This window comes from Girardinichthys multiradiatus, chromosome 18 (assembly GCF_021462225.1).
Source record: "Girardinichthys multiradiatus isolate DD_20200921_A chromosome 18, DD_fGirMul_XY1, whole genome shotgun sequence".
Classification (NCBI taxonomy): domain Eukaryota; kingdom Metazoa; phylum Chordata; class Actinopteri; order Cyprinodontiformes; family Goodeidae; genus Girardinichthys; species Girardinichthys multiradiatus.
The window spans coordinates 4,413,224-4,425,557 of NC_061810.1; the positions used below are offsets into that span (position 1 = coordinate 4,413,224).

The window sequence follows — 12,334 nt, forward strand, 5'->3', positions numbered from 1 at the left end:
GCACATACAGTTAGTCACAGTAGAAGCTCAGCCAGTAGCTACGTCTAGATAAAAAAGAAGAAAACTTTTAATAATTTGAATAATAAACTGAACTTGACTGCATTGTGAAATAACTAGGATCAAATTGGAATACATGTACTTAACTTGTGTTACTGGACTGAATTCCATACATATTTTTGTGTATTGATTCAATGTTTCGTTGTGAATCAGCACCATATAAAAGACATGAATTGAACTGAATTTAATAAATGGGAAATATCAGGTGATACCTCAGCAGACTGATAACGTCGGCTGAACTCCGTTAATCATACTTCATGTCAGCAAATCCTGAATAAACCATAAGGGTTTTTCTCTCTCCTAATGGGCTTTTGAAAGGAAGCAAAGCCCACCTAGAGAGAAGGATTAGTGTTGAGTGTCAAATGACCATCAAAAAACAAAGATGGAAAGACAATTACTGACTTTACAGGCAATAATTTTCTGTTGGCACTAGTGTTTGGAGTTTTATCTGAAACTAATAAACTGAGTTTTCATTTGTCTTCTGTGTGATTTTTTATTTCAACAACGAAAAGAAATGTTGACTTAGTCATTAAGGAATATGTTGGTACATTTAATTAAGAATGTTGTTTTTTTACTATTCATAAAGGTTTTTCTTTATTAAGTCTTTCATCAACTGCCATGGCTCATTCTTCCCTCAAACATCTCATTCTCAATCTATACTTGATGTGTCTTCTACTGAGATTCACTCGTAAAGGTAACAGGTCCAGTAGGAAAAACCATGACATCCCTCTCTCTACTGACACTCTACTGATACCCTCCACTTCGTCAGAGGAGATATCAAGGTGTTTAAAGACCAAAAGTGCGGCGCAGCGCTGGTGGTGTAGTTAAGCGCACAACCATCTGCAGAGGCTATAGTCCAAGTTCCAAAAGTGATATATAGTCAACCCAGCAAATTTTGGGTCTGATCACCTCCCAGTGGAACATGCCCAGAAAATCTCCAAAAGCAGGACGCTGGGTCCTTTTAGGACCAAAGATAGGATTCACGAGACACCCTGATCACATTCTTGAACCTCCTTTCAATTTTTAGAATCAGCAGTTCTACTCTGAGTTTCCACCCATATAACAGAGCTCTTCACCTTGGCTCTAAAACAGAACCCCGCCACCCTACTGTTTGTATCTAGAAGCTTTAGGTCATGATCCATATTACTAGAGATAAGGGTTGGAACAGTTAAACAGAGTTTTTATTACCACTGACTGTAGCAATGGCCTCATTACTGCGAAAGGGGACCCCATGGGTCTATCTATCCCTTGTTCCATCCTGCCATCACTTATCTTTATCCAGAGGCTGACCCAGAGGCAGCATTCCACCCTGGCTTTTTATTTAGAAAAACTGATTCTGATCTGAGCTGCTTCACTGGGCAGCGAACATCTTCAGTAAAAGGCCATGAACAAAAGAAACTAAAGTAATCACATCATCTGCAAAATCAGACACCTAAATCAGGTTTCAAAACCAACCTCCTCTTCATGACTAAACATTTACGTTCTGTGCATAACAACACCCAGAAGAAGACCAATGAGAAGAAGTCAGACCCAGACTGAAAAAAGCTCCTGTTAGTGGCAGGAGTGTGGACATAACTCTTGGGTGGTGATGCAGAGAGCAGACAGCCAGTAAAAGCGACTCAGACACCTCATATGCCCACAGCCCATGCTAAAATTGCCTTAAGGGACATGATCAGAATCCACCCTGCTGTTTCATATTTTTCCTTCGTCCTGGTCACACGCTACTACCCTCAATGAGAGTGCCAAGTGCCACCATGGAAGATGCTCAGCCCCACAATACCTCTGATCTGCATATCATGCTTGCAAAAAATCTATGCCGGATGAATTATGAAATCCTTTTAAAATGTGTTCTGATCTCTGATCAAGGGGCTGCATGATGGCGCAGTTGGTAGCACTGTTGTCCTGCAGCAATAAGATCCTTGGTTCAAATCCCGGCCTGGGGTCTACTTGCACGGAGTCTGCATCTTCTCTCTGTGCATGCGTGGCTTCTCTCTGGGTACTCCAGCTTCCTCCTACATTCCAAAAGCATGACTGTTAGGTTTATTGATTTCTCCAAACTGCCCTTAGGCATGAGTGTGCATAATTGTCTATCCTGTGTATTCCTTTCTGCCCCTATGACCCTGCAAGGACAATCAGGCATAGATGGTGGATAGATGGATGGATCTAATCAGTAGAATTTACCTCACAACACTGAAGTGAACATCCTACACTAATACAGGCAGTTGTGAAAACTGTATCACTTTTTCCCTTTAATCAGAAAGACGCTGATAAAAGTTTGTTAGAGGACAACGAAGGCCTGTGTGCTTTTCCCTTTACTGTTGTGCTGTTCTGGTTTGTTCCACACATGCTTCAAACATATACTGTCATATGCAGGAAAACTGGCTGCAATTAATCCACTGTCACTTTGTGCCATCGGCCTCCAGCAGGTTTGATGAACCCTTCGTAAGTACCATGAAGGAAACTCTCAGAGAAAAGTGCATCTAAGTACCGTGGGCTGTCACTAAAAGGCAACATTTGTGTTACAATGAAACTTTAGACAAGAAAAAGAAACGTTAAAAATGGGGTGAACAGCTAAAAACACACATGCTTGTATAAAACACTCGAGAAAAGGTAGTTGGCACAGTCCATTTGGTCACTGATGAAAGCATCTTCGTGGCAAAGTCTTCTGCTCCTCTGACAATGTTGTGTAAAATCCTGCACTCTTGTGGTCTCATGTGGCACTGCACTGAGGAACATGTTTGGCAAACACACAGGTCTTCGTCTTCAGCTTTCCTCACAGGCTTTCCATAGGTGTAGCTCCAGATTCAGTAAAGAGCGGGACTGTAGGAAACTTGAGAAGAGCCAGAATGATGTGTGTATGTTTTCATGCACACACACTGTAAGACCGGGGGACTGAAGAATGTGTTCACAGTGTGATTAAACTCACTAGCATGCAGACAAATCCACATGTCTAAACAGAGACCATGGGCATTCCATGTGAAGGAACATGTAAACAGAACTCAAGAGCCAGGCGGCCTCAGCAACGCTCCTGCCCTGCTCCCAGGGCCTTTAGTGGGACCTCTGTAGACAGGTCTGGATGTGTGGAGGCCAAGAAAGTGTCTCTGTAACACATGGCTGCACATACACCCCCATTCCTCCCAGTTACCATATTTCTCCAAAGTTACTTGTTGTCCATCAGAGACTGGACCTTGTGTACCAGCTCACGTGCCATCCGTAAGACAAGTTGCACGTCGTGACGTTCGGCCATTTCTGCAAGTCAATCACAATGTTGAGAAACAAGAAGACACATGTAACTGTAAGCATTCTGTCCTGCAGACTCAAGCAACAGTAGTTTTTACAATAATCCTACTGCAGGGACTTCCAAATGTATTTATATCAGTGGAACTTTTCCAAATTTTGTCATGTAACAACCACAAACTTTAATGTATTTGATGTGACAGACCAACATAAAGTAGTCAGTACATGGTGTAAAAAATTGCTAGCAGATAAAAATCAGATAAATGTGGTGTGCATTTGTATTCAGCCCTATTAAGTCTGATACCCCCCCAAAAAATCTAGTGCAATCAATTGCACTAAGAAGTCATCCTATTAGTGAAAACTCACAGAGCTCAGTTCAGACCATCATCTGTTCATGGAAAACCTACCTAGACATGGCCATCCACTTAAACTAACAGTCTGGCAAAGAACAACATTAATCAGAGAAGCAGCCAAGAGACACAAGGTACATCTATCTGAATTTATATACCAACCTCTCAAAGCGCTTTGCACAAGAGCCACATTCACCCAATCACACTCAATAAGGCGCATACATTCATACACCCATATGCAGAGCGGTGGGCAAGTTGGGGTTAGTTCCTTGCTCAGGGTCACATCAATATATGATCAAATCCACAACCTTGTGATTGAAGATGACTACTCTACTCACTGAGCTACAGTCAGTGGTGACTCTGGAGGAGCTGCAGAGATCCACTGTTCAGGTGAGAGGATCTGACAACAGGAAAACTATTAGTTTTGTACTTAATCTGTCTATTATGGAAGAACGGCCAGAAGAAACCAACTGTTGAACGAAAGCCATAGGTAGTCCCATTTGAAATTTGCCACAAGCAGATGAGACAGAACTATGTGTTTCAGGAAAATATATACATCGCCCTGAACACCCCATTTGGTAGTGGCAACATAATGCTGTGGGGATGCATTTCTTCAGCACGGAAACAGAACATGGTCAGAGTTTGTGAGAAGATGGATGGAGCTAAATAAAGGCGTATGCAAAAAGAACTACCAGCAGGACAAAAACCTTAAACATACAGACATAGCTTCCCTAAAATGGTTTAAATCAAAGTTTGTCGATGTGTAAGAATGATTCAGTCAAAGTACAGCCCCAATCCAATCTGTGGCAAGACTTGAAATCTGCTCTCCATCCAATCTGGCTGAGTTTATATGATTTTGCAAAGGAAATTTGGTAAAACTTCAGTCTTTAGATGTACAGACATGGTAGAGTCATGCCCCCAAAAAAACGTGTAATTTTTGGTTCTACAAGGTGTTAACTTGTGCAGTTAATCACTCTGCTTCCACTTTACAATTACACACTACTTTGTTTTAAAATACCTTTGAAGTTTGCAGTTGTAATACAGCAAAATGTGAAAAAATTCAAGATGCTGTAGCTTATGATGAGCAATTTTACATTGTGCAAGACACTTTCTGCTATACCATAATACATAAACATGAATAGGAATGATTGCAGCCATGATAGAAACATGACTAATATGTAAATTACACAACACATATATGCTGTACCATTAAAGAACTTGATGATGTCGGTGAAGTCCATATTGTTGTCTATGATGATCTCACGGTAAACTGTAACCAGCGCTAGGGCCAGGAAGAGGACAAAGTGCCGAGAGGAGATCCTGGGAGCCACCCAGATCACCTCCCATACTGCAAACACATCCTCATACAGGAGCTCTACACACACACACACACACACACACACACACACACACACACACACACACACACACACACACACAATACATATTCATCAGTTTTTTGAACATAATTCTAAGGTGATGCTGATGTGTTCGATTCATATGCATACAAATGAAAGCAGATGTTTGCATGCAATGTATAAACAGACATTTCTATACTGTCAAACATCAAATCAGTAGTGTCATAAAATGTATTACTCTGGAAAATTGGATGTTTACCTTCAATAAGATCACTATGTCTTTAGGCAATTTTGAAAAGCCCAGACGGTGATGCCTTGGCTCTCTAAGCTTTTCATAAATTAATTGACAACATTTGAGTTAAATGTTGTTATATACCCACATGTGAAGACACACATGTGGGTATATATTAAGGCACACCTTGTGTGACATCATAGGGACACAAGTCATTCAGGAATAGAATACAGTCAAACAGAGAAGGTGATGCAGATTCACCTCTTTTAAAATCTAGCAGGAACCAGCGGTAACAGAAGTAGAAGTGAGTGTAATCTCCGTTCTGCTGCATCAGCTCAAACAGCTCAGAGTCCAGAATCTGACAGCAGGGAGAACAACACAGTTTAGAGACTGATTCCTACTCTGTGAACAGACACACACCCACACTTATCATCACCTGGATCAGTGACCTCATGTTGGCAAAGTGTGTGTCCATGGCTCCGCCATTAGGGAAGTTCTGACTCATCCTCTTCATTAGCTGAGTGAAGCAGCTGTACGCCAGGCTCTCTGAAACAGACAGAAAAAAACCACTAATGGAGTCTGCACAGAGCTGGAGACAGAGTTAGGCTGCTGCCTTGTCGCTCTGGAAAACACATCAGTCCTGAGGTACGAATACAGATGAAAGTGCAGATGAAGAACCTGTTGTACCCGGGACAACACTTGTGGACCTAAAAAATAAAATGTTAAAATACGATAGGATGCATCTTATGATCAGTAACACAACTCATACAGTGGGTCACGTCACATCTGTTTGTGTGGTCTGTTTACGCTGAGAGCAACCATAGAGAATCTTCAGGGAGTGTCCTCTCACCATCATCCAGGATGACCACGAGCGGTGCGAGCAGGTCACACATGCCCTGAACGTAGCCCATCTCTAAATGCTCCCACACGTAGCTGCAGGCAAGACACAGACAAACAGAAGCTTGAAACTCTTCAACTCAGCAGGTTTAATGTGAGCTGAATGTGTTCAGGTAGCAAAAGCATTCATACTTCTTAAACATTTCTATATTTTGTCATATTAAGACCCCAAACTTCAATGTGTTTTATTTAGATTTTTGTGATAGACAAACACAATGTAAGATTTGATTGTGAAGAGGAGGAAAACATCTCACGGAGCTCTGTTCAACCCATGCATTGAAAATGGGAAGGTACGACAGCTGTCCACCTAAACAGACAGACTTATGCCTACAGCCAGCTGTAAATGTAGCAAAAGCTACTTCACCAAAGTACTGATTCAGATGGGCTTTGTGGAACACAAGTCCACAGCAGACTTCTCAGATTTTTATTTCAAATCAATTTTTTAGTTTTCTTCCACTTCCCAATCTGTGTGTATCAAACCTCAGGTAAAATACACTGATGTTTGTGGTTGTAATGGGCTAAAATGTGGATAAGTTCAAGAGGTTTGAATACGTTTTGATGCCAATGTACAGTTTACCACACATCTACAGATTGTGAGGTAAACTGCAGGGTGATTATCATCTAGAATGCAGTGTCATAGTTTAGGCTCATCCCAACACTGCAACAGCTCTGTCAGAGTCCATTTATAGTGCAAAACATTCAGTATTTGTTCAATTCTGTTCCTAAAGTCAAAGACAATCACAAAATGACAACAAATTGTAACGTTTTAGCTGTGAATGCAATTTATTTAATGCAAATATCTTAAGATTGTTTGCAGAATATTGTGCTTCCAGCTGGAATTTATGAAAATACCTTTCATCTCTGAGCAGTGCAGAATGCCCTTTATTCTACCTACAGAATTCCAGCAGTTTGAGGTGAAACTATTCCTGTGAGTCAGATACTCCACACAGCTTTCTCTACCTGCACATGATGTTGCGTAGTTTCTCCAGGTTGGCTGTGGTGAAGTAATAATAGTTCCGGTCACAACGCTGCACATCTTTGTCTATTCTGTGGAGGTTGAGAGCAACTGTGTCCAGAAGCTCGATCTGCATGAAGAAACAAGAAGGGTCACCATCGCTAGGAATCCATGTTTCTGCTCCACATTCGGAATCCTGTTGGAATCAGCTGCAGCTGACCTGCGACTGTTTCACCTTTAAAGACTAGAGATGCACCAGCCAACTGGCTGGTGACCAGAGTCAGCGGATTTTCAGCTTGACCGGTCCTGACCTGTGACTGTCTAGTTGGGAAGCGAAAAATCTCAAACCTTTTCTGATCAATAACAGCACCATGCCTAAACGACATCAGGTTCTTGTAAGAACAACACTCTACAGTGTGGGTGCTGAGCACTGAGTACAGCAAATCCTCTACCGCATGTGGTACTGGTGTTTTTGTTCCTAATTAATGACTGTTCAGGACAAGAATGCTAGGAAATGCTTTTTGAATGCTGTCCTTATGTTCTAATATTATACTTCTAAAAGAGTAATCTTGATTGGCTAGGATCAGTATGGGCTGGTCAGAAATCTACAAAAAACACAGACTAAAAAGCAGCCGGCCCTTTTAAAGAGAAGCAGAATAAAATTAAAGCAGAACTGGAATGTGAAACATAAGATATTAATTCTAGTTCGGTGTTTCTTACATTTGCTCAGTCTGATTAAACAAACAGAAATGTCTACAAAACCTACGCACTGTGTAAGAGGAGAGAGAGGCTGACATCCCATCAGAATCAGCTCCACTTGTCACCAGTTTGTCCAGCTGATTGCACAGCCTGTCCTCAATAAGAGAGTCCTGACGCCCCCTTACTGGAGTCCTGCCTTCCTCCCTGCCCCCAACTTCCTCCTCAGTGCTCTGACCGTCGTCTATGCTGGACAGGATCTGAGAGTGAGCAGAAGTAACTGAGTAGTTCCTGGAGGAAGGGAGACCTGAGTCAGGGGAGTCAAACTCTACCAGAGGACGCTCCTCTGGGGGCACAGCAGCAGGCGGGGCCAGAATGGTCATGATAGGAGTGCTGTCTTCTCCATTAGGGGTCTCCTGACTCTCTGCATCTGGCTCGTCCACAGACATAAAGACCTGAGAAAGGAAGGATTAGAAGAGAAGGAGAGAATGTCATTGTTTCATGATACTGATTAACTACACACCTAAAAATGAACACAGCCAGGGTCTACAGGAAATATGAATGCTATCTGTTGTCGTTGTACACCACTGTTAATATACTGAATTTTTACTATAATAAAAATTATACATTGAATTTTTAATCATAAGACATTGTTACACCAGGACATTTGGGCCTGAAAACCCTGATGTTTCTTGAATAACCCAAATTATCTTTAAATCTTAAATAAACAGTACATTGTAATGTGAAAGTATTTAGCCCCTTGTTTACTAAAACCAGCCGCCACAAAGACCCCCCCAGGCTGTTTCTCTGATGAACATTCAATAGAGTACAGAACAACAGCATACAGATGTTGCAAATGCACCTTTTCTATTAGATATGTGTATATTGTACATTGTAAATTTGTATATTCTGTAATGCAAAAATAGAACAAAAAAGCAAAGTGTACCGGAGTCAAATTTCTTGTTTGTATGCACGAACGTGGCAATAAAGCTGATTCTGATTTCAGATTTCTTCTGTTTATGCTTTTGTGACGCACTTGAATGTTTCAGATGACCAAACAACTTTAATGTCAGACAAAGAAAACCTGAGTAAAAACAACATGCACTTTTCAAATGATTTATTAAGAGAGATAAACTATTCAAGCAGACCTGGCCCTCTGAAAAAGTCCTTATATCCATGTTAAGAGTCAGAAAAGGCACAACAGCATCTGATCTCAGAGTGGCTCCACTGAGTCAGCCAGGGGAACGCATCTGAATAACAATGATGGTGTGTGCTTGTTTAAAGCAGTATCAATGTTGTGAACACAAGGAGATGATGACAGAAAGTGTTAAGGATTTTTAACAGTTGACCTGAGACTGCTTCACCTTTAAAGACTAGAGATGCATCAGCTTGACCGGTCCTGACCTGTGACTGGCAAGTTGGGAGGCTAAAAATATCAACCTTTTGTGATCAATAACCGCACCATGCCTAAACGACATCAGGTTCTGGTAAGAACAACACTCTTCAGTGAGGGTGCTGAGTACTGAGTACAGCAAATCTTCTCTACCACATGTGGTACTGGTGTTTTTGTTCCTAATTAATGACTGCTCAACATTGATGAAGTATCAATGTTGTGAACACACAATGTTGTGATGATGGCAGAAAGTGTTAAGGTTTTTTAGCAGTTGACCTGAGACTGCTAAAAAAATCCTGAGTATTAGTTTCTATGGAGTCAATATAACTGGAAAATATTGAGTTTTTATTCATTTGTTAGATATATTCAACTTTTTATTTTACTTTTGCTTCTAAATACGCAAAGACTTCTGGAGAAGTTGCTTTTCTTTTATATTTCTAAGAAAAATGCTTAATTGTATGCTCCTAGTCCACATTCTGACAAAATACAAGAATAAGAAAATTAAAACAAATATGGGAAAATTAAAAGTAATTATAGGACAAGTAAAATTTATGAATTTAGAGATTTGTTTTTTTCCGTTTTTGCTTGATTAAAATAAAACCTGATCTACATTTTCACCAAGGTAATTTCCACTGTCTTACGAATGTGCTAATTCTGGTAATCTTACATGTTATACCATGTTTCTAATTTCTTACTTGTTTTTAGGGTTAAACCTTTTCTACACATATAATCTCATTGATCTTAATGACCCACAAAGCTTTTGGGAAAATATCGTGTGGACTGAAAAAAAGTGAATCTTTTTTAGGGTCTGAATCCTGAAACATTAGGTGTGAAATTGTTTCAGAAAAAGAACATTATGCCTACTATCAAACATGGTAGTAGTGTTATAGCCTGGGGCTGCTTTGGATCTTAAGGACCGGGACAACTTGATGCAATTGATGGAACTCTTAATTTGGCTTTTTAGCAGAAAACTCTGATGGAAAATATCAGACCATCAGTTTGCTAAATTAAAGTCAAGCACACTTATGTCATGCAGCAGGACAATGAGATAAAACAAACTAGCAAGTCCACCTCTAAATGGAAAAAATAAAGAAATACATATTTTGCAGTGGTCCATCTTTAATAAGGCTCAAGCAGTGAAAGCGCTGCAAGGCCTTTGGTAATTGCAATGTCTATTATTCTTCTTCCCCCAAATGAGTTGGCTTTTTGGAGGCCTAAACATATATAAAAACTTATTGAATTTTGCACAGGTGTAAGTCCTGGTGTAAAATTACGTATTTTAAGGGTTTCACAACATTCTCAATAAAAATAGCCCAACAGTGCCACCTAAACTGAGCTATGGCCTATTGGTATTTCGTAAAGAAATACCATACACAGGTAGATCCACCAGCATGGGCGATTAAAGGTTATCAAAATCATGAGTTTTTGAGCATGTAGAAGGGGCTCCTACAAGAAAAGTCGCAGAGAAACAAAACCTTCTGTGACTGATCCTCCTCTGGCCTCGAACAATCCTCAATGGTCAAACATTGACATCATCGAAGACCCTCCCCCTGAGAGTAGGAAGTGTTATGTTTTACTTTGAAAGGTAGTGATGTTTGGCGGGAGGGCAGAGCCGTGGCGGCATGTCAAAGTCTAACATCACACCATGGCTATACGCTTGCCTCTAATTTCTACATTTTACATCTAATTGGCACCAAATTCAATATGATTGATCTTAGTCCAAAAGATATTCAGTGAAATAATTTGTGGTCGTGGCGTAATTCTTCCACAGTGCCCTTAGATGATAAAAAAAAATTCCCAAGCCATGCTTTGACTGAGGATTATGAAATTTAGTACACATATGTATCTTCTCAGGGCCTACAAAAATATCTCATGGTCCAAACCCCACAGGAAGTTGGCCATTTTGTCTCATTGACACATGTCGTATCTGAGCAAACTCCTCCTACTGCTTTTGACTTACAGACTTCAAAATGACTCAGCGCGCTCTCAAGGCATTGGGGATCAAAAGTTATCAAAAGCTTTTAACTGCATCAAAGCGTGTGGGTGTGGCAGGGTGGTGAAATTCAATTTTGTGCAGTTTGCATATAGTTGGCTGTAAATAACACATGCATGGTCCAATTTACTCCAACCTAGATATGACTTTATCTAGTGAGATAACATAATTTTAGATGACATTTTCAAAGCACGACAGGATGTCTTCATTAATCATTCACCACTAAATAGGAAGTGAGCGCAGCTTTAATCAGGAAGGTCAGATTTCAGCCAAAATTGGAATGCTTCTCGCTGGAGCAGAACTTGTCATTACCGAAGGTCATATGAAAGCTTGCTCACAGTACCACTTAGTGGCAACGTGCGGGCGGAATCAGGCAACGGGCTTGTCAGTGCCGTGGATGTGACGATACAAAACTCCTGCGATCGCGACACAGGCCAAGCACCGCTAAGCCGTGAGGGCCCCCAATGCTGATTGCAGCTTTAATTTAAATTAAAATGCTGTGGCACTACCTTTAACCTCTTAAGCCCATAGGGGTTTTAGAAGCAATTTCACCTGAAATAAATAAAGTATAACTCTCCAGTTATACAGTCTAAATGCAAACTTTTGGTACCTGTATTAATGTAAGACATAAAAGAATATTTTTTCAGTAGAACCACTATTTTAACTGTTACTATGGTTGATTTATTTGTGATTAAACAAAGAAAAAATCTTTGTTTGAGCCTTGCCAATCATTTTCACTAAACACCAGGAAAATGCTTAGGAAAACTTAGGAGAAGCCTCAGATTGTATTCAGCAACATCTTGACTATAACTGCAGCAAATGTGGACTAAATCAGTTGGAGAATATTTGTTTTACAAAAGGTTTAGTAGGTGATGTGCCAGGCGGAGCTGGGATTTTGGCCCAATTTAGCTCAATTTGGCAAAACTCTGCCAAATGCGTTTTTCCCCTCATGAAAGAGGATCTAGTCAAATAAAAGTGCTGATTTCCATTGTAGGACTCCTTCTGCATATGACATAACCTTTGGTCATGACATTTACCTTGTGTATCATGAAAATGTTGCTACTGTGCACAGCATATAATCAAACAAATGCGCAAAAAGAATTATCAAAGGAAAACTATAGAAATAATGATAAATAATAGATGGGCTGCAGCCCCCAGACACCCCC

At 40.4% G+C, this 12,334-nt stretch overlaps 1 protein-coding gene across 4 annotated transcripts in view; it reads right to left on the minus strand.

Annotated features, from left to right (window-relative positions):
* Nucleotides 1-12,334, minus strand: part of sgsm2 (small G protein signaling modulator 2) — a 171,513-nt gene continuing 159,179 nt past the window's right edge. For 3 of the 4 annotated variants that reach the window (XM_047392687.1, XM_047392685.1, XM_047392684.1), the window contains 7 exons: nucleotides 7,857-8,237; nucleotides 7,092-7,216; nucleotides 6,085-6,167; nucleotides 5,671-5,780; nucleotides 5,496-5,592; nucleotides 4,852-5,019; nucleotides 1-3,306 (listed from right to left, as the gene is read on the minus strand). In XM_047392687.1, the coding sequence (XP_047248643.1) occupies nucleotides 3,218-3,306; nucleotides 4,852-5,019; nucleotides 5,496-5,592; nucleotides 5,671-5,780; nucleotides 6,085-6,167; nucleotides 7,092-7,216; nucleotides 7,857-8,237 (1,053 nt within the window). In that variant the 3' untranslated portion in view covers nucleotides 1-3,217. The remainder of the gene's footprint in view (nucleotides 3,307-4,851; nucleotides 5,020-5,495; nucleotides 5,593-5,670; nucleotides 5,781-6,084; nucleotides 6,168-7,091; nucleotides 7,217-7,856; nucleotides 8,238-12,334) is intronic. The other variant, XM_047392686.1, reaches the window with a different exon arrangement.